This window comes from Takifugu rubripes, chromosome 13, assembly GCF_901000725.2.
Source record: "Takifugu rubripes chromosome 13, fTakRub1.2, whole genome shotgun sequence".
NCBI lineage: Eukaryota > Metazoa > Chordata > Actinopteri > Tetraodontiformes > Tetraodontidae > Takifugu > Takifugu rubripes.
This window is the reverse complement of record NC_042297.1, coordinates 14,709,151-14,731,708: the sequence shown is the minus strand read 5'-3', so window position 1 is coordinate 14,731,708 and position 22,558 is coordinate 14,709,151. Positions and strand designations below refer to the sequence as shown.

The 22,558-nt window shown below is 40.5% G+C and overlaps 3 protein-coding genes across 4 annotated transcripts; 1 reads left to right on the top strand and 2 right to left on the bottom strand.

The window, feature by feature from the left end:
* Nucleotides 1-428: 428 nt before the first annotated feature.
* On the bottom strand, nucleotides 429-4,756 carry slc30a4 (solute carrier family 30 member 4). Its single transcript, XM_003969827.3, has 8 exons — nucleotides 4,619-4,756; nucleotides 3,827-4,361; nucleotides 3,266-3,412; nucleotides 2,560-2,713; nucleotides 2,038-2,281; nucleotides 1,786-1,891; nucleotides 1,543-1,677; nucleotides 429-787 (listed from the first exon to the last, which is right to left on the bottom strand). The coding sequence occupies exons 2-8, from the start codon at nucleotides 4,221-4,223 to the stop codon at nucleotides 633-635; spliced, it is 1,338 nt and encodes a 445-aa protein (XP_003969876.1). The 5' UTR covers nucleotides 4,224-4,361; nucleotides 4,619-4,756; the 3' UTR covers nucleotides 429-632.
* Nucleotides 4,751-7,617, top strand: bloc1s6 (biogenesis of lysosomal organelles complex-1, subunit 6, pallidin). Its single transcript, XM_011609994.2, has 6 exons — nucleotides 4,751-4,897; nucleotides 5,147-5,233; nucleotides 5,704-5,863; nucleotides 6,237-6,324; nucleotides 6,398-6,484; nucleotides 6,569-7,617. Exons 2-6 carry the CDS (start codon nucleotides 5,173-5,175, stop codon nucleotides 6,686-6,688), a joined length of 516 nt encoding a protein of 171 aa, XP_011608296.1. The 5' UTR covers nucleotides 4,751-4,897; nucleotides 5,147-5,172; the 3' UTR covers nucleotides 6,689-7,617.
* A 6,892-nt stretch (nucleotides 7,618-14,509) lies between these two features.
* mibp2 (muscle-specific beta 1 integrin binding protein 2) lies at nucleotides 14,510-16,902 on the bottom strand. 2 transcript variants are annotated; one of them, XM_011609993.2, is made up of 8 exons: nucleotides 16,634-16,902; nucleotides 16,017-16,107; nucleotides 15,747-15,795; nucleotides 15,364-15,547; nucleotides 15,215-15,286; nucleotides 15,017-15,123; nucleotides 14,852-14,937; nucleotides 14,510-14,767 (listed from the first exon to the last, which is right to left on the bottom strand). In XM_011609993.2, exons 1-7 carry the CDS (start codon nucleotides 16,657-16,659, stop codon nucleotides 14,852-14,854), a joined length of 615 nt encoding a protein of 204 aa, XP_011608295.1. In that variant the 5' UTR covers nucleotides 16,660-16,902; the 3' UTR covers nucleotides 14,510-14,767. The 2 variants fall into 2 exon arrangements, with proteins under 2 accessions (XP_011608295.1, XP_029701966.1); XM_029846106.1 differs by lacking the exon at nucleotides 15,747-15,795.
* Nucleotides 16,903-22,558: the final 5,656 nt, after the last annotated feature.

Genomic DNA, 22,558 nt, shown 5'->3' with positions numbered 1-22,558 from the left:
TTCAATGAAATGTTGAGGTTGTTTGGCTCTGACCATGCTGGTGTCATTCCAGCCACCACCGCACTCACAATCACACTTATGGTTGTCAAATAATTAAGACACGGAAGAGAATAAAGGTGTTTAAAGTGTTTTTAGTCCACATGTTGGTCAGTAATACTTTCAGAGACTTTGGCTGAAAAATGGTGATGTTTATGTAACATCTAAAGCATCACAATAACACTTCCTCCTCCAATTCTTCCTCACATTATAAACTGTACTTAATGAAGTCCTTATTAGGATAATACACACTTTAACAGACATCAAATGTAGAAGCAACAACAAAAAAAAGAAAATTACAACTGTCCAAAAAAATAAGTGCATTGAATAAATCAAAGCGTAACATAAAAAGTTACTGACTGAAATAGGCTTTCATGGTGAATTAAGAGGTCTTTTTTTTATTTTACATACCTTTAACTCCTCTCCCAAAACCTTTGAAGCACAGGAGCAGAATTGAGCTGCATTAATTAGAAATGTGCCTCTGCAGCTTTCTGTCAGCACGCCACACTTCACAAACATCCTGCACATTCAGCCGGGCCCTCTCCCACCACCATCTGCTTCCTGCACTGCACAAGTCAGTCACTTCCAGTCTGTCTTCAGGCCACAGACTGACGGCAGTTATCACAGGAGTGTTCCAGCCTCTCTCGGTACGTCTGGACCTGTACGGTGCACCGGCTCAGACCGTGAGTGCGCATGAGGAGATGGCGAGCCTTGGATTGAACGTCCTCCCATTTGTTGCCACTAGAGGGCCCTATGAACGCAAAAATAACGGCAGATAACACTTCAGTTACACCACCTTTATACCGGCAATCTCCATAAATGTTTATCTTTTAAAGGGACAATTAACGCACAACATTAATGGCCATCAGAAACGTGGCCTATTATCATCATCAAGGTTTATACTTTGGAGATATAACAGGGAAAAGGTGTGTTATGGAATCTTTCTCTTTAGTGAGATAAGTATTAACCTTAGACGTTGATTCATTACGCCTGTACTTTTCTAACGCAAAACATTGTCTGGAATGCTTTGATGTAACGCTGACACAATCACAAAGTGTAGAATACCAGAAACAGGTTCAACGTGTCACAGATAGCAGACACGCAACGGGTGCAGAAGAAAGAGAAGTCACAAAAGGTTGGTCATAATTAGAGCATATATAGATACTGATATACGTAAATATAGGAGGTAGATTTAATTACCTTTCATATAAAACAACTATTTTGGAATATACTTAACTAATTTCTAGAAAATGGCTGTTATCTTGTAGGCCGGTAAAGATAGATTTTACAATGCTGTTTTCCAAACAGACAAAAACAGTCTGTAAATGATTAATAAAGCAGCCACATGTCCCACTTGGATTAATGGGAAATACCACTGAAAATAATAATAATGATAATGTATAATTTCTGTTGAATTATTTCATTTAGATTGTGTATTTTCATCCACTTCACTCAAATACATTTTCCAATAGTTTTCTATTTAGGAATCTAAAGTTATTTTCTTACTAAGCTGTAGATGCACTAAGGCTGCAGTCTTGTCAGTCGTCAGCGCCCAGACATTCAGCTCGACCACTGCTTGGACGTCGTCCAGCTTCAGAAGATCCTCTTTGATTTGCAGAGTGTCCAGGTGCCTGGGAACACCTGACAGAATGGAGGGAAATTGTAGGTATCATCAGTATCATAATTATTCATCTAAATGAGTCTAAACAGCCGGTATAAACATCCAGAACCCGAATACCAAGGACTTACCCTCGAGAACAATAACCACTGTGTCACGGATGATACGGACTGTTGTCACGAGAACCAGAATGGAAAAGACGTAGGTGCAGATGGGATCCGCCAGCTTTAACTCCGGCTGTGAAATCAAAAGCTTACATTACATCTGAATGAAGCCATTCTATTTAATTAATGTACTAATTTCAATATAATAACCTCATAAAATATAGGGTTCATAAAACTAGGATGAATGTGTGTCTAATAATCCTTAAAATGGCAGGATACCTTAAAACGGACCACATAGGCAGCTATAAGCACCCCGACACTCTGGAAAAGGTCACCCAGAGCATGGATGAAGGCAGCTCTCACAGCCAGGCTGCCGTGTTGCTTCTGCGTGGTTTCTGGTGAACCCGAAGCACCGTGAGAGTGGCCGTGGCCACGAGAGTGAGAGTGACCATGGCCATGAGCATGAGAGTGACCGTGGCCGTGTGAGTGGAGATGGCCATCTTGGTTTAACAGGAAACCCATGCTAAAGAGGTAAAACAAAGAGAAACTCCTCACAAAGGACTCATGTGTGTGTTCTTTAGAGGAAACAGGATTTTACAGTCCAAGGCCTGAACAGCTTAAACACAGGAGCGCCTGCTTTAAAACACTTTTAACCCAAGCTTTGCCAGCAAAGTCACACAGTAATTTGGCAAATCGACGACTACTGCGGTCCCACAGCAGTTTGGTATCATCATACATGGATGTCAGCACTGAGGCTTTAAGCTCTCAACTGTAGCCCTCTAACAGTTGCTTTTCACTTACACGATGTTGACAGCCACCCCTACAGCTGCAGTGATGAGCATGACGTCTCCATCTATGTCAAAGTCTTGGCTTACTGTCCGTAGCACAGCTTCGTAGACCAATACGGCCGTGAGAATGTAGATGAGTGCAACACTGAGGACTGCAGATATCACCTCTAGAACAACAAAAGGATTACAAAGCAGTGATAAGCACCTTTATAGCTAATGGAAGGACCTGATATAAAGCTATATACCACCAAAATATCAGCGACATTTAAAAATGATTAGTCTGTGACAAAAAAACATTATTTCTGCTGAACTGAGTCATAACAAAATGTGTCCACTCAGTTCTTTCTATCAGGCTTTTAGGTTTTCTCCCCGTGGAAGTCCCCATGGCAAATTCAACAAAACAAATAACATGGTACAAGTCTTTATTTCCAAACATGCTATTCCAGTTTCACTTTAAACATAATTGTAAGTGTGGCTTAAGGTAAAATATGGAAAATAGCATCTGATATGTGTTTTTGTAGTTTTCAGTAATATCAATGCAGTTAATAATCAGGCAGCAGTTTATGGTTCTATAGACATCTTTACTGGCACAAACAGCAAATTTACAGTTTAAATAATGAAAATATGAGTGAAATAACACATGCATTAACTATCATTTCAGTAAAGGAAAACTGGGTCAATGAGGGGGTGTGTAAAGGCCCCTGAAACCAGGGACTTACCGAGGCGATGCAGTCCAAAAGTGAATCTCTTGGTCGGTGGTTTGTTGGAGAGCCAAAGGGCCAACAGAGAAAACAAAATTCCCACCACATCCGTTAGCATGTGCACAGCATCAGTCATAATAGCCAAGCTGTTTGACACATAACCACCTGTAAGCAAAACAAAACATGGATGATGAAGAAAACGTTTCTGGAATGAAAATTGATAGACATAATAAAACCACATCATCATCAGAGTTCCTAAAGGTGTCATTTAAACCAGGCTGAAAACACTCTTTACTTTGGCAGCGTCTGCGTAGGTTGTATTCAAATATATTAATCTAATCCTGGGATCAACTGGGTTAAATGAGCACTATTGTTTCCTGTTCGAGGTGTAAAACTGCAGGAAAACCTGCCGAATGCCGATGCTTTATTATCTATTCCTTTTAAACTTAAATGCACAGTTCAAACAGTTTTGAAGCCCTCACCGTCTCCGGGGGAAATTGGTCCTAAGGTTTTCTGATTAGGTCAGTCGTTGTACCAGCGTACACATATCATCAAGATGCTCATTCTTCATGTACCTACCTATAATTTCCGCCGTCATGAAAAGCAAATACAGCACAGCTGCAATCACAAGCTTCTTCATGACCTTTTTGTTTTTCATCATCTCCCTCTTCTTGGTACAGTTGTCGCAAGGGTGCGTATTTAACCCAGAACTGCTGCCCATACTGGAAGACTCGATCAGGGAATCATCATCATCGGTCACTACCAGCGTGTTCACCGCCACCCCGTTGGCCGATGCTCCGGCAGCAAAGCCTGATGTCTCTCCAGACACAACCACCTTAAGGTGGTTAAATCTGGGAGGTTCATCCTCCACCAGTTCGTCGGAGAAATCAATTGGAGTCGTGTCATTAAGGTCCAGGCCGGCTGGATCCCTCCTGAAGGTGGACCGCACTTTGTTGAAAAGGTTCGCAGCTGACATCTTAAATAACGGCGAGGGAAATGTTATATCCACTGACTTTCAGTCTGGAGTTAAAGCTTAAAATCTCCTGAGATGATGGTTCGCATTGTTGAAGAAGTGCTGGTTTGGAAAGTTGGATTTTTTTTTTTCATTCAGGACCTGGAGGACAGTAACAGGGAAAAGTGTGAGAACAACGATGTAAACTAAGCCCAAACACACCTAACAATGTCACCCGGCCGTCCGTGCCTTTATACGATGAACGCAGGTCAAAAACACTCCCACATGACCTGATAAAGTTTGAGTTCCTGACAGATTCGTGCTAGCATGCAAAGGTTAGCTTTCGCGACATGTCAGCACGCGACAACAGAATAAAAACTTTAAGCGTGGCAAATGTTTTGAACATGATGTCAACATACCTCTCAATAGTTGTCTAATGCGTCCCAAACTTTAAACGTTTTATCATCAGGGCTGTCATGGTAAAATAAGGGGTTAGACCCATAACCCTCCTCACTGCACCCCGGAAGTTGTACTGCGACGCTTGGGTCCGGTCGCAGTCACGTGCTTACACACGAGGAATCACATGACCTGTTTTCCTCAGACGCAACAACAAATCTCAACGTTTTAACTGTTGCCTCCTTTGACATTTTCATCAAACATATTTCAAGTACTCACGTCGGCATTTAAACTACGAACAGGTAAGATCGCTTTGACTGAAGCAAATCGTACAAAGTACGCGGAGCTGCAGCTGCTAATATGTCAGATGCAAATCAAGTGGTACATCAAGTTAGCAACACACTTCCTCAATGTTTGCCCAGCTAATTCTATCAAGAACTTATCTTTTGTCTGTGTATAATGTGAATTTTTTTTTTATTTCATTTTTTTGTGAATGACTGACCATTTCCATCGTTTGGTTGTTGCATCGTTTAATGTTTTGGGAAACACAGTTTGGGGTGAGACGGAAGTTGTGCACATGGAGGTCGAGGGGATGGAATGTCCACCTTCGTCCCAGAGTGAAATGCCACACATTGAAGGTATGTCTGCTAAGAATAAGATGTTTACTCGGCTACATCTTCACATATGTTCTAAACTTGCCCAGCGGCTCTTAAAGAATAAATGCATAACTAAATAGGAATAAATCAACATCATACTACAAAAGCACACCACCAAAACCAATAAATCCTAACCCTAATCTTTTGTATGAAGACACCCCCCCATCCAAAAGGCCCCTTCAGTTCAATTTGAATGTAACCACTCCAAGTAGTATGTTGCAACATTTCCTGAATAAGCGATTCTGTGCATGTGTGGTTGTGTATTCAAAGTTAATGCTACTGAATATCACAACTGTTTCAGTGATGCAACAGCTTTGTGTCAGGAGCACAAATGTGCTTCTTGCATTTGCTTGTATGTTCCACCTTTTTTTAAAAAATAAATAAATCTCTTTTGGCTAAATAAGTACTCTTTGGCTAAATAAATATAGAATATAGCAAATATGGCTTGACAGATTTGCAGTTAAGCCAGCCGGACGTGCAGCAGCAGGAAGAAACAACTTGTGCAGAGGATGTGTGTGTGGATAAGGAGACCGTGGCCAAACTGACTGAAGGCTTACTTGCTCACTATCTACCTGACCTACAGCAGTCCAAAGGAACCCTCCATGAGCTCACGTGAGTCCTGCCTGGTGCACAGCCATCATACAGTGACTAAGTAGTTTCCTAACAGTATAATTACTGTTTTATCAGGGTTGTATTGATTAAGGTTTGCTTTTTAACCTTCTGTGTCTGAATAAAATAAGTGGTCATTGTGTTCATTTATATGATTAAACTGAATCATTTAAGTCTGTTTTTTATTTGGACGCAAGGTCAACAGGTAGATCAGAGCCAGTCAAAAGAAGATGTTTATTTTACAGGGGTGTTGGCTCAACGGGTGTGCATGATTGAATGCCACTTCTTGAATGCTTAAACTCCCATAGGGAAATAAAATGTATTTTGACACGGACGGTTTCAGTCTGTATTAATTTTACGTTTCTGACTCAACCAGACAAAATCAGCTTATCTTGTTAGACACTCTGGACCAAGAAGTCACCAAATTCAGAGAGTTTAATGCCTTACTGGACCTCAATTCACTGGTATGTGGGACTCCCATTTGTACTTATTATAGAAGCAACTAGCAGGGTTTCTAATTGGTTGTGTTGCATATAGTTCACAGAAGCAAAGGTGTACCACAATAAACTGGTCAACATAAGAAAAGAGATGATCACCATCCATGAAAAAACAACTAAACTAAAGGTATCTCAGACATTTTGATGTATCATTAGCTCAGGAGTTTGTCACTGAATTCCGTTTTTAAACTATTGTGACTGTTTTCCCAAGAAAAGAGCCTTGAAACTACAGCATCAGAAGCAGAAGGAGTTTCTGGAGAAGGAGCAGCAACGTGAGAAGGAGCTGGAGAGAGAACGACAGCTTATCGCCAAACCTGCAAAACGAAACTAGCACACCCCCCTTATTCACTGGTCTAATGAACAAACACGTGGTTTTGCATGTTTTAGCCTGTTTATTACATACATTGCTACAGACGTGTCAATTTTTGATAATGTTTGGGGCCTCCTGCCTTTATTTGTATGAATACCGTTTCGAATTCGAAGGGCAGATGCAGCCATTTTCCCAGGCCAGAGCACATGCAGCCCATGACGCAGCAAACTTTGATCATATCAGTACAATCCGGTCTGAGCACATTCCTGGAAGTTATTTATCATTATTGATCTTTTGCATTGATCTGTTGAGTAGTTTTGTCTGCTTTCATTTGTTTTGCGATATTTTACAATCACAAGGACAGAGTGATTGCACCACAGATGATTAACTTTGATTTCTCTCTATTGTTTTTTTTTAATGAATGCTTTGCCGTCTGCATCAGCTGGCTTTGTGTTTGACCTTGTTTTTATATGACCAGCAACGTTCCATTGAACTTTTGAACTTTGCTCTTGGTTTACTACCAGTTAACATCATTAAATGTCACATTTTCAACAACATACAAAACGTTATATTGGCAAGACAAAAACAAGTAAATGGTAACTTTTGTTTCCACTTCCACACAGCATTTTATTTACAAACACTTAATTACCTGTTCACCTTGGGCTACAGAGTGATCAGACCTATAATAAGACTCAATTATTGATGAACTAAAGATGCACTAAATCATAAAATACTGTTATCTTTTAATTGTCAGCCTCAAACAAAAAAAACAAACAGTCGAGCACGTGCCTGATGAATGAAGACATAAAATCATTTTATTGCCAACAGAGCTGAGGAACAATGTACCTGCTGTCTTTTTGAACTGAAGTGTAATCTGTGTATATCTTTCTGGGCTCCGTGCCCTGCTAGTGTTGAATGTAATAAAAACGGCATTTGGTTTGAAAATCACATTTATGATCTGACTGTTAGTGTGGAGAGTGCACGTGTCTCCAACTCTACCTACGTCAGCAACTGTGAATTTGTCACATTGTCCGACTGAGAGGCTTCTAGCACCATTAAACCTTTACCGGTAAAATGACTTATTTTTAACATTGTCTACGAAGGATTCATGATGAGGGAGACACGGTGCTTTTTGAAACATTCTTATGTTAATTGTAGTTTGCATAAAGTCAGATTATGTAGCCTGTATGCTCTTGCAAGCTTCTGTGAAATGCCAACTTTAATGATTCATGACACAATCGTGTGACCTGATTCAAACATTCACGTTTTGGAACAAACCTTCAGACATGAACTTTCATAATGAACCATAAGCAGATTTAGGTCAGGGCGTTGCAGGGACAGCAGAAGATAAACAGCAAGTTAGATATGATTGAAGATCTTTGTTGCTTTACAGTACAAAGTTGATTCTTTAAGGTTGTCATGCTAAACACTCAATAAATGGTGTCAAATGGTTTCTCATATATATAGATTTATATATTAAAAAAAAAAATCTCTTCCTCGCCCTCCTGGGCGGTGCCTCCTTCCTTCAGACTCGGGTCCTCTACCAGAGGCCTGGGAGTCTGAGGGTTCTGCGCAGGATCTTAGCTGTTCCTAGGACTGCGCTCTTCTGGACAGAGATCTCTGGTGTGGTTCCTGGTATCTGTTGGAGCCATCTACTCAGGTTGGGTGTTACTGCCCCTAGTGTCCCGATCACCACTGTTGCCTTCATCCCCCACATTCTCTCCATCTCCTCCTTCAATCAATCAATCAATCAATCAATCTTTATTTATATAGCGTCTTATACAATCAAAATTGTTTCAAGGCGCTTTCCAGAATCCCAGGGCCTGACCCCAGACAAGCAACAGTGGCAAGGAAAAACTCCCCTTTAACAGGAAGAAACCTTGAGCAGGACCAGGCTCATGTAGGGGGACCCTCCTGCTGATGGCCGGCTGGGTAAAGAGAGAGGAGAAGGGGGAGGATAGGTAGAGGATAGGAGAGGAGAGGAGAGGAGAGGAGAGGAGAGGGGTAGAGGAGAGGAGAAGTAGAGTGAAGGGGAGGTAGAGGAGAGGAGAAGGCGAAGGAGGAGGAGGGTAAAGAGGAGAGGAAAGGAGAGGAGAGGGAGAGGGAGAGGGAGAGGAAAAGGAGGGGGAGAGGAGAGGAGAGGAGAGGAGAGGAGAGGAGAGGAGAGGAGAGGAGAGGAGAGGAGAGGAGAGGAGAGGAGAGGAGAGGAGAGGGAGAGGAGAGGAGAGGAGAAAAGAGGCACAGAGCACAGAAACACACACAAAAAATATGATATACAATCACTTCAGCGGGGCCGGAGGTCATTATGCAGCTCCGAGGGCGGCGATACCTGTAAATAAATAGAAGGGGGGGGGGGGGGGGGGAAGCAGAAAAACTACACAAGAATCAGCATAACTAGTCTGCTTGATGAGGAGAGGAAAGGAGAGGAGAGGAGAGGAAACCATAACCCAGTGGAGTGACAGAGGCCTGTCAGGTGATCATGTTTCCGGACCCCGGCAGCCTTGGCCTATAACAGCATAACTAAGATGTGACCTAACGATTAGACGACCCCCTCATATATATATATGAGGATGTGTCCATATATTCAATTTGCTCATTTCAAGAGCTTTAGTCATTCTGAGTGAGTTAAAAACTCAGGTATAAAAGATGGAAATGTGATTCTTTTTGTAGGGTGGTGCAAGCTCAGTCTGTTGGGGGCCAAGCTGCGAAGCAAAGGGTTCTCAGTTCAAGCTCCAGTGTGGAAAAAACATGGAATTTGTTGTGGTAGTAGGTCAAGGTCCCAGAAGCTTCAGAGCACTGCTGAGGTACCCTTAAGCAAGATTCCAAACCCACAAATGCTCACATAGAGCCCTGTCTGTATGTGCACTCTCCTCCTAACACTGAAAGGGATAAAGAAGATGAGATTTAATATTTTTTGAAACACTCAGTCAGCGGTCGGCGTCGTATCCTCGTCATCATCTTCATCAAGTCTCCTCTTCTCCTGTGTTGCAACAAACACTGGAGTCTGGACCGTCGTTAAACGTCTCTGTCCACCAGGTGTCAGCAGAGACCAGGTTTACAGGTCACCTCAATGTCAGAGCTGAAGCTCATGTGCGCGTTATTTCATTCATTAGGTGATGCTGCAAATGTGGTTAGTGCTTCCAGACAACAAGTCATTGTGTCAAATATGCAAAAGGAAAAAAGAAGACAAATATTGAACATGTTATATCCATGTGATTGGAGATTTTACAAATATGAGAGAAAATGCAGGTTAGATCGTGTTTCTTTACATCATAATCTCTGACAGATCACCTGGATCCCTGCTGTATTGTTCATCATGGTGCACATATATATTCTGACCTTTGACCTCGTTTCCTCGTAACTCCCATTAGACCTTAAATTACCACAGACTTGGTAAACATTGGACAGATGCCTTCGATTGTGCCTTGTCTAGCACATTTCACAGGCCATTGTCACATCCACAGCCCAGGAATCAGGAATCTGTTGACAATCTGGGTTACATTCCTCGCTCTACCAACACAAACATGTGCCAGCTCCACCCCCATCAAATTCATATAAAATTCTAATTTTATAGCTTCAACAACAGCTACAAACACAGTCAGAAAACCAAAAGGGCTTGGCCCACTCCCACCCAGTCTCTCTAAAGGGAGGAAGCTGCACCACAGTGTGGTCATGGAGGGGTCCTCACTGAGGCAGTGGGGCCAGATGAGGGCCTTGATTCTGGCTTTTGCTGAACATCTAAATGAAGGAGTTCTATGTTTAAAACTTTTGCAACAGTAATTGTTGTTAGTTTTGTTGATTTCTCTAAAACTGGGTCAGTACATTCCCTGTCTGAATTATTTGCACATATTTCCATTCATAAAAATACTTCAATACTAGATTCTTTAGCACAGTTTAAAAAACTTCAAATTCAGGTATTTATTTAAATCATGTAGGTGACTAAAGTCACTTCAGATACTCTAAAAAGTCCTTCAAATAATTTATTTGTTTTATTACTTAAATTATTCATGCATTTATGTTCTGTCATCTCTCACCAAATGAATCTGCTCTTCATGAGCATTTGGGTGGAATGATATCATTTCTCTCCAGGAGGAGAGGGCGCCGGGGCATCCAGACAGCTCAGAGAAGCAGCAGTTTCCGAGGCTGGGCCTGTTCCTCCGAGCGTTTGGTTTTTTAGTTTGTGTCCACTTTTAGAAACTTGGCCCTGAGGGAAAAACAGAAAGCCTGTGTGCCAAAGCCACAAGTGAGTGGCAGACACGGAGCGAGACCTGCAGATGAAGCTGTCTTGCATGTGGCCTTCCTGTCTGAGTAAATAGTGATTCAGACGGGTGAAGAGTGGGAGGCTGCGGTCTGTTCCTGCCTGGCACGGCCATGGCCGCTCCCAGACGCACCATAACAGGATATGGCCCTCAGGCCCACACCGATGACAGTTGCATCATGTTATTATTTCTGTCAGGTTTGGCTGTTTGGCCCCTGCGGTGTTATTCCTGCACATTAGATCCATACGAAGGGCTGGACTGGAGGGTCTGCTCAACAGATCTATGTGGCAATTTGACCAGTGACTGGCCTTATTTTTCCTTCCCATCCAGTATTATGTAACTTCATACGCTTTATATGTCTGAATAAGTGGACATGGAGAACATTTGTAATTAGGTTTCTGTGACTCAGCAGCAGAGTAACTGAACATAACAGTTTACAGAGTAACCACCACATATTCTCAAAACAATAGTTTTAAATTTCAACATTGTACACACTTGGGCATCTTTAAATATACTTTCATTTTACAGCATTTCTAGCTCATTAGCATCTATTTGAGAACTGTGTATTTAGGTGTTATTAGGTTGTCTGGCTGCCATCACCTGAGGCAGTTGGAACTATTTTGGCGTGTCTGGACTTCCCTGCTGGCTACCACAGAGCAGATAAACATTTGGCCCTCCTTGAACTCTGGTGTGAACTCTGTGGGCTTCAAAAGTACAGTTTTTATGCTCTGCACAGGAATGTGGACATGCAAATTACGAGTGCAAGTGCTTTTATTTTGTACTGCAAAGGAGCGATTAAGTGAACACGTTCTACTGAAGATGATTCCCAACCTTTTTGCGCTCCATCATTTGGCCACCAAGAGATTACAAGAGGATTCAAAGAACAAAAACAATTGTTCGGCTTCATGGGAAAGAAACTCCCTGTCCTTCTGAAACATCAGATTTGTCTCAGTACACCCTCTAACAAACATGAGGACATCAGAAATGTGATGAGAGACAAAACTAGATGATGTTTTTGTAAACAGGTGATGGCCGCGGTGATGGCTACGTCTGTGGGAATGTCGGTGAAGACAACAGTGTCTGGACGGCAGACAAAATGGATTTTTCCACAGCATCTGTAGGTGTTTCCGGGGCTTGGATAGTTTTTATTAGTATATATTGGTTATGACTGACCACAGCTGTCAGGAAACATGTACGTTAAGTTCATTGGTGGAACACAAAACTGATTTTAAGTTATTTATTTTTGTATGACCTCAAAGGTAGCCTGAGGATGTAAAGGTCAGGAGGTCAGTTCCAACAGAAAGCTATTTGACTGATTGGATATAGATTGGTACAAATTCAGTTTCCTAAGTCATTAAAACAGAACTCGCTTGTTAAACCTTATGAGCAGATCACTGTTAAACGGTATTAAATATGTAATCAAAACTGTTTGTTTTTTTTAAATGATACTTTTCCTCATTTAAATGATCCAGATGCTTCTTGTGTTGCAGCAACAGCTGTGGATTTTTACGTGCCTGAAACCATTCACGAACGGAATGTACGTGTTGGTGTTGTGTCTGCGCGGTTCCACTCATGGCAACGTCAAAAGTGTGGCATTAGCGGCGCCACTCATTGCTGTCACATCCTGAGGATTCTCAAGCAAGACCCACGCGTACGTTGGAAGAAAATGTCATAAAAGGGTTTATAGTGCAAACGACTGCTCTTAGACTCCAATAAAGGGTGTAACTATAGAAACTTTGAAGCTGTGGGGAAGGGAAATGAAGATTTGATTAAGAGAATGTGCCCTGGCTCCTTTTTTGTTTTGGTTGGCTAGTTAGAAAAAGAAAACAGGAGTAAATATATTAAAAGACACACGAGCGAGACAAGGAAACTGGTTCCAGACAAGTGGCCACAAAATCACAGTCACTTGCCCAAGGGTTAGTGGGGATGGAGATGTGATAAACCAGACCTTAACTCTATGAATTTAGAGGTCTGAACGGAGGATTTATGGACTTGTTGACTTGGAAGCGACCAAAGCAGCTGCTTTTGGATGCACTTGGACGAGGTGCTGCACAGTGATGTAAATAAGAAAACACAGCTGTGCACACACACTCATCATGTCATGTGTGAAAATAAAGCTGCAGGATTGCTGCAAAGGTCATATCAGAAGACGTTGCCCCCAAATATCCATCCATATCTATCCATCCACGATCATCTGAAGTCACTGAGTTTACCTTATCGTGCCTATCCCCAAAGAAAGAAAATGTTTTCATCAAGAATCTTTCACATTCCATGCTGTCCACAACTCCTCTGTCACATTCCTGCCCAGATGTAGAGGTACGGCTCAGTCAAACACACGCAACCAAGATATATGAGTAATTTAGCCGAGTGCTGTTGTTAAGCACAATTTGGGGAGTCTGCGTTTTTAAAACCCCCGCAGCATTCTGGAGGCAAATGCCAGTTTATTTTTAGTGAGGTGGCAAAAGCAATACATATATAGCTAATGTGTGACATCCACAGACATTTAAGTTCCCAGTCTACTGTAGAAACACATAAATATTCATTCAGATCTCAGCACAGATGACCTGTTTTTGAGCACCAAAACCTACTAAAGTGCTGAAATATTGGTGGATTTCTGGTGCTTAATAAGGCAGTAAGGTCGATACAAGTGGACAAAAAAACAGAGTCTTTACCTATTGAACGCTCTTCTTCGCAGCTCTGCTGGTGTTCTCAGTCAAATTAAACATCAACCAAACAATAACGACCGTGAGTACACGGGAAGTTTGTTGTAATTCAGTGGAAATTTATGTCAAAAAGTAACTGGAGGCCATTAAACTTCAGCCTTAAACTGCAACGTATTTTGTGAGCGTGTGGTAAAAAAAGAGTGGGTGAAAGTTTATGAGTCAGATGTTCTGCATGCGTGTCGGTAGTCATGCATTACGGGCCAGTTTGCACTTTATATGTTCCAACATGTGCTCTCGCCCTGACGTCCATCTGTCCTGCGTGCAGCGTCACATCAACACTTGTGTTTTGTTTCATCCACAAGACAGAAATTCAGCTTTGGGAGAGCCGTTTAAACCATCCGAATGGTGCACCTCTGAAAATAAATATCGCCGTTTGTTTGTAAAGGCAGCTCAAGTGAATGTGGGCCGATGAACACAGAAAAGTACACACACAGAAAAGTCTTTTTGTTCACTGAGCCAGAAAGCTGAGCAACCGAGCTCTGCGTCACGAGATTACTCATTTCCATGTGTTTCTGCAGCTTATTTAACAAAAAATAAGCATTAATGCTCAGAACAGGTGTGTTCAACCGAGTGTGCTTCGCAAGGGTCTAGTTTTATCAAACAGGCGGCGGGAAAAATTACACCTGACTGCAACTATAAAGGTCGTCATAAAGTTGCACCTTTTTATCAGCAACACTGTTGCCTCAGAGGAAAGATAGTGAAAGCTGCTTCACTTAGCAGGTGTCTGGGCAGCTATGTGTGTAGAGGGCTAAATATACTCCCAATGTGGACCTTTTGGGACATTTCTGAGGGTTTTTTCCCCACATCTCAGTGTAAATGCTGGAGGAGGCAGCAGCGTGTGAATAATCACATAAGCAAGATCTGGATGGAGGAGATCATTTATTGACACAAGCATCTAAGTGCAGTTGTTTTCTGAACACATCCTTTGATTCTCTTTGGAGTGTGGGCCGTAACAAAGCAATAAATATGGTTGATATAAAAATCATGCCAGCATTGGATGCCAGAATTTTCATAAATATCATAGCAGTTTGGTAAATGAGCTGCCAGGTAGAAACTTAAGGCAAGGCATTTGTCTGCTTGCAAGCTGAGTATATCTTCCTCTGATCCAATTCAATCATCTGAAATGAAAAGAAGAAACTAATTCAGAAACTCGCATTTGTAAAGGAACATTTGTCAATGAGGCGCTCCGGTGTTTGGTGTACCTATAGAGACTTCTGGATGTTGTTCAGGACGTCACTATAGACAAAGTTGAACAGCTGCTCCTTTGACTTGGTTCCATCTAGCTGCACTATAAAAGCACAAAAAGGGTTTTAATTAGGGAAGGAATTAAATATGACATTTGAATGCAAATATTGATGCTGACTTACAGACATCTACATCTGATTCCTCCATGATGTCCTTGTGTTTCAGGTACATAGGCCAGACGTGGCCATCGAACAGGCCGGGCGGGTCTGGAACTGTGTAGTTTCTTGAGCTGCAAAGAGGCGCAACAGCGGAACTTAAATATATTTAAGGCTGAATCAGCAGACTACTGCGGAAACACTGTGTACGAATAGGGAAATTACCTCCTCCTCTTTTTGCATTCTTCATATGGGATGGAAATGAAGTAGCGCTGATTCAACACGTCGATCAAAGGCCTGCAGGGGACAGACAAACTAACTTGGTGCTGTCTTCTTTGACGCTACAGTGAAATGTAAAGACCACACAATCTTACCTGTAGGTGTAAAGCAGGAAGCCTTCCACAATAAGGATATGAGTTTCCTCATCATCCTTATGGTCAGACTTTGGCATGATCTCCAGGGTGTTATTAACGCCGTGAGACTTCTCAAACTTCACTGGGTTCTCCAACCATGCGTAGATCGTACTCATCATGGCGTCCATGTCCAAAGCCGTGATGACTGAAGCGCAGCGCCGGAGGGAGGAGGATGGAAAGGAGAAAAAAATGTAGAAAATCGGAGGGAGCAAATAAACATGTTTAGCGTTTAGATTTAACGGTACTGCATGCAGAATACAAATGATTACATTCCAGCAGGAACAGACAGACAACAAAATAAAGCACACATACTCACAAACCCTTTCATAAAAACCCAGGCTTACCATCGTACTGCTTAAAGCCATCTTCACCAACTTCAATCTGATCTTGTGGCTGAAACATACATTGATGAGATGTACCTGTGTACATTCCATTCATGCTCTGAGAGCATTTTTCCCCCTCTCTCTTTTTTCCTCGCTTGTTTGTTTTAACACACTAGATTTCCTGCATCTAGTAAAAACAAGCATTGCTGTTAACCTCCTGATCTGCACTAGAAGGGAATCCCTTTTTGTCAGCTGTCTCCCGAGTTTAATGAAGCACAAGTTGTGACTCACCTTGAAGAAGTCATCCTGGTGAACCACACAACAGTTGGGCAGGTTCTTGATGAGTCTGTTGGTGAGGGTGGTTTTCCCTCCATTGGTAACGCTGCAAGGAACAAAGCATGAAAGGACTGACTTATGGATGACACCACTCGCCCGGAAGAGTAAAAATCAGAGCAAGCTGAATAATTTACATTTGTTTAATTAAAAAAAACAACCATATTAGATGCGTAATTATGCATTTATAGGGATAAACATTCCTAGTTTCATATATATTGCATCTACTTGACTGCAGTTTTATGAACAGAAACAAATATATATATTAATGATTATAATAATAATAGCAAAATTTGTTGGGACTTGAGTGAATATTTATTAGCAGCAAAGCCACGTCTATTACGCCGTAATAATTATTGCTTTCGCTGACAACAAGGCAAAGTCGTTGACACTATGTCAATGCGATTCTTGATATATTTTCAACGCCAGCGGAGGGCTTTCGACCAAAAATACGAAGCACTAAATGAGCGCATGTTGCGGCCAGCCACTCCACGTGTGCCGAGCTGTGCAGGGCCTAGCAGCTAACTTAGCTTAGCCTGTTTTAGCTTCCGCCCATTCATACGGCAGCCACTTACCCGCCGATGCCGATGATGTACTTCATGTTTGGAGATGGTCGAAGATCGTAAAAAAAATAAAGTTTGGAAATTTCAAAACGTCAATAAACCAGCAACCCAGTGATCGGACGGGAATAAAGCTTCAAAAGAGAAGGTTGCAGCAGGAAACGTCAACTACTTGTCGCCTCCATGGCACTTGTGTTCGGTGAGTAAGAGCAGAGACGAGCTGTCACCTGGACGCAGTCTTCCACCGAGAGAGGAAGTGGAGCCTCGAGCAACTTCTACACATACTGGAGACAGCGGCGCGATTGGCTATTTAAACACCTCGCGCGACACGCACATGCCAGATTGACCAATCAGGAGCGACCAAAACCGCAGCTCCCGCCCACCCTCCAAAATATGTTAGTTTTGACGCTATAAACGTCATCGAGCACATACTACAGCCATTTTATGCACTGTTATAATTTCGGAAAGCTATACTATACTAATGGAAAAAAAACAAGTAGTTCAATTCGGGGATCATAAAGTATGTGTGATTAGTTAATAACATTACCTAACAAAACCGTGATTATATGTGTATAACCATGATCAAACGTTATAACACCCGTTACTATACGTATACTACTTTATTCAACCCGGCTCTTTATTTGCTAGAAATACTAAAGAAATCATACTGTAAAGTAACATCTCAAATTTACGCTTTCCCCTCACATCGTCAACTTTTGATGGTTTGAAAGTGTTAAAACACGGGGAAGATAAGATTTTAAAAAAAACATAAAATGAGTGATTCACTGTTTATTAATATTTTTTTCTACCGCTGGTAGCTTATCTAATCTTTAGGAAGAAAGACCCTCTTTATTGCTTTGATTAGGGTCTACTACTCACATGTTAAGACAACATGAATCCCCCCCGCCCACTTTATTTTTTGCAGCACATTTCTGCTTTTGTCTGCAGCTACTTTAACTAATCCATAGAAAACACATTAATCTATGACCGCGAGTTAGCAGAAAAGAGAGCACATCTTCGTGAAGATGTCGCTGCATTGTTTAATGTGACAGCCCTAAATCCGTCTCACTATTTTGACTAGAAACCTCTTAAAAAGTGACAGAGTTTCCTGAGGTTAAACCAAAACATTACCTAAGCAACCCTCCAAAACCTCAGCTATGAGTAGGAAGCAGCAACATGTGCAGGGCGGGTTGGCTTGGAATAGTTTTATTCATAACTCACTCTGTCCATTTTCTGGAGTGTTTATATTGAATTATTTTCACACCTGTTGCAAAATGTTGTACACCATTCCTTTAAATAGCCTATTTCACTCTTCCAGTCTGCTAGATTCTGCTTTATTCATCCAATTGCTGCTTTCATTCCAGCAATATGATTTGAATTTTACCCCTATCATTTTCTCTCAGAAAGTCACAAAAATCCTTAAGATCTAATACAGGGTAAACTGTGTATTACATAATATTTAAAATGCCATTCTGTGCAAAAAAAAAAAAAAAGGGGGGGGGGGAATAGTGTGTAATACTGCTACTGTAATACAGTAATTTATGTAGATGTGTTTCCTACTTAAGAAGTCACAGTAAACTGGAAACAATCCTTGTTTTATACTTTTTTCATTTTGTTCAGATGATTATTAAACATTTTCTAAAACGACTATGCATTTTTCTCTTCTTGATACTGCCGTTTGTGACTTTCCAGGAATCCTCACATGTGCGTGTCTGCTCTTGGAAATATTGTTTCATGGTCAAGGGTAAATCAGAATGTGACTCCTTTCAACAAATGGCATAATTCATGGTCATCATCATCATCAATCAATTTTACATTGACCTTTAACAGGACAATTCTTTTTTGTAAGTACAGCCTGCAGGTGACCAGCCGTGTGCTCACAAGATTTCATTTCATTAATACTCCTTTCACCATGTGCTTTTCTTCTTATCCTCATTCTGATCTTGTGTTCCACCTAAATTTTACAGATGTCACATTTCTATCATCATGCATTCTTTACAACTTATCTTTCTGTTTCCACAAATGTCACATTTAATGCATGACAGGAGTTCGTTTACACCGAATTAGAACAAAAGTTCTAATCTTTTTCATGGATTGTATTTATTTAATAAAAGTGTCTGGTTTTGTGTAATTTCCTGCTTACAGCAGATCCAGAAACCTCACTGCCATCTGCTGGTTGGTATAGTTTTTTTACTTACGCTGACTTGTTTCAATAATCCGTTAACACAAATTCAAGTGAGACTGTTGTTAAAATATAAAATGTTTTCATTTTAAGTTTATTCTTCTGGGTTGCTAAATGATATGAAATTTAAAATGGAATAAATAAAGATATAGAGATAGAATATTCAAACAGAAATGGGAGTTTCTTCCATGTGGTCTGGTGTTGTTGTCACAGGACTGAATGATAACAGTTATGTAACATCCATGTTTCAGTCAGAATGCATTGATAGAATGAATCCTTAGAATACTCTTGAAACCAAATATCAAAACTAAAAAAGTCAACCGAAGTGAAAAATTCAAGTTCAAGTTGTGAAAAATCTTCAAAAATGTTTTATTCTAATTTCTGCAGAACTTCATCCAAACGGGGCGGATTCATGCAGACCTGTAAGGTCCACAAGACACATTGAGATTTTCATAGATACTCAAAACTAACATTTTTCCTAGATTAAAGCCCAGAGTTAAATAAAAGCCTTAGGGTTATGTTCAAAAATTTGAAAGATAAATTAAATATTTCTAAAGATAGCAGGTGGGAAATTAGATTCTTGACTTTCTTAAGCAAAAGTGTCAGAAAGAGGAAATATACCACATGTCTTTATGGTGAACTACCAAAATAATGTCATGCACACACTTTCACAGATTATCTTGGATATAATTCATTTCAGGGTCTGCTTCCTGGAGCATTGGTGAAGAGACAGCTGGATTCATTCTGGTTGGTTGGGGAAAATGGAATGATGAATGATATATTTCTATTACATGCACCATGGGCCAGTGATGCTATTTGCATACAACACCTCAACACCATGTAGTCAATCGTTTCTCTGTTTTTCAATTTTTTGGTTCAAAGAGAGTCCTGACTTTTATTTCCCTAATATTTGTACTCCGCCTTGTCTTTGGGTGTGTTTGACTTCAATAAATGAATGTCTGCTGCTGATAACAGCCTTCAGGGTAAAAAAAACAAAGGAGGCTCACATCCGCAAAACCGTACAGTACTTATCATACATGGGATTATAATGTACAATTCTGCTGTCCAACATTAACCACTTTTCCAAAAATGTTTATTTATGAAAATATCGTTGAATTGGCTTCATTCAATGTTTAATTGTTGACTGTTTGAAACGCCATTTTTACCACACTGGATATTGATTAGAAAGCGGATGATTTTAAACATTGTACTGGATTTATTTATTTTTTTGTTAAGGTTTTGGGCAAACGGGCAAGTTTAAAGTAGTTCAATGGGTAATAGTTTATTACCCTTCCAATCCGTGGCCAATAGGTGGGAGTAACGAAGGAGGCGAGCAAATAACAATGCATGTAACATAATAAGGCACAGATTAAACGTATAGTCAAGTCAGATGAGTAAAAGAGGAAAACGTCATGTCACGAATGAGATCTGGGCACACGGGAATAAACAGCACCCTTTTTATGACACAGAAATATGATGCGGGGAATTGTGACCAGTGTGGGTTGAAACGGTGAAACATGTCCTTCCAGTGTCCGAGGTACCAGGCACAGTCACACTAAAAGAAACGCTTGAAAGAAATAAAGTACTGTTTTTAGATGTAAAAGGGATCAGTAGCGGAGGTTTTATCTCAGGGCGTTCTGCTCCACACTCCTGTCCAGCAGGTGGCGGTAATGCACCTACAAGTTAGTTACAAACATCCATAAAACCAGAAGAAGAAGATGTTTCACTGGATAGTTTTAATTATTGGTAGTGCTTTATGGCACTGATGTTTTGTTTTTAACAGTAAATGTTTGTGACACATTGTCCATCCAGTCATTCATACTCATACTTTAATCATTGTTTTGCAGAATCCTGCTGACTCTTTCACATGTACACAGAGACAGAATTGAAACTGTCAGAATTTGCTGTAACTTCATTTATAACTAAAACCACTTTTACCTGTCTGTATAACAGAACTGTACTTGCAAACAATAATCCAAGTTGCAGTAGAAAACAGATTCTTACCGATGCTATTTTCATGGCAAGGACAAATGTTACAATATAAAAAATAAAATATCAACCTTTAGTCCAGGATGTCTCGTGTCAATAGAAAAATGGGTATGGGTCTATGACAAAAAGTCAACGTAAAAAAAAAACTAAAAAGGTGGTGCGTCTCAACTTCCCTCACCTTACAGGTAAGTTGATGTAACTAAGTGGGTAAATTGAGCCACCTGCACAAACACCTGCACAAACTAACAGCATGACAGTGAGAAAGGAATATATAATAGTACATTCTAGCTATGTGATACATCTGAAATAATCTAAAGGCTAATAGTCATCACTTAAAAAAAGATTGCTGCTACAGTAGATAAAGAGTTACAAATTTGAAATACTTGTAGATTTTTTCCTGTTTGTCCAGTGAGAGTGAAATAAAGATGATTTAAATCAAAGAGAAACAAGAATATGAGTACCGGTATTTGATTGGAGATCTCAAAGACACTGGTCAAACAGAGCGTCCTGCAGTCTGTTTGAGACTGTGTCAAGGTGCTGCAGCCGTGGAGCTTTTATCTTGACCTTGTGCGTCACCTCAGGCTCTGCTCAGCGTCTAAACAATGGTGCCATTTAGAGCCAGTTGTCAAAACATCGTAACAAAGGTTTTATCACAGGACCCTTTGTGAAAGCCCAAATTAAGCTACACTTTGGAATGTCTCAACGGTCACATGATCCTTCTTCTAGTTTCTCATTGCTCAAAGAGGCCATTCTTAAAAATGAAATACATTCTATTTCATGGTAATCATAGTGCTGACCATACCTACATCCATTTTAAACCTTTTAAAGAGCAGAAAATGCTGCAGAATTGCTCTGTCAAATGATGCAATTATTTCTTCAGGGAGGGGAAGCTGAAGTGAATGTTAGTCCACAGCCGTCTGCCATGGATGTCATGACTTCAGAGCTGGCTTCTCATCCTGCTGATTCAGCTTTTGCCCTCTTTTCAGCTCTTTCTGTCCTTCTACATCAGCGGAGGAAGGAGAATGAATTTAAACTCAAGGGACAGTTTCAAAAATGCACCACTCTATCTTTATTGCGTACTTAACTCAGCAGCGGTAATTTGAAGTCATTACATGATGTAGTATGTTCAAAAGTCCCAACAGGCACACAGGACACTTTTTGGCTGAGGTCCAGATAAAATGTAAACTAATAATGGGGAAATTGTCACATTGTAAAAAATCTAAGTATTTTGTGTGTTTTGAGTTAGTCTCTTTGTACAAAGTGTCCATTTGACTCAGGATCTTTCTGACATCTAAAATTGCCCGTGTATATACAAAAAAATCTGCTGAAACCTAAAACAAAGATACATTTTTGTATTGATTATCCATCAAGTACATTTTCCAAATACCATATTGTTTCTGTAATAAGAAAAAGGTAATGTGGATTGTGCCTAATTTATGTGATGTGTTCAAGACTTCCAGAAACAAGATATAACTCTAGATGTTAATAGAAACATTAAATTAAATTTACATGTATGTAAAAACAAGTTCATACTGCATTACTACCAGAGTTCTCTCCTTGTCATGGAAGAGCCAACTGTAACAGTTTATGGTTGTGTGTAGGTCGAAAAAAGATCCAAAAACACACCCGCAATTGCACTGGGGTCTTCTTAAGATCTGTTTAATGAGAATAACTCAAACACGTACTAGTGAACGCTCATTCTTAACGAAATACACAACATGAAAACTGTCACTAATTAACTTGAATAAAAGGAGAAAAAAAGAGTCAAC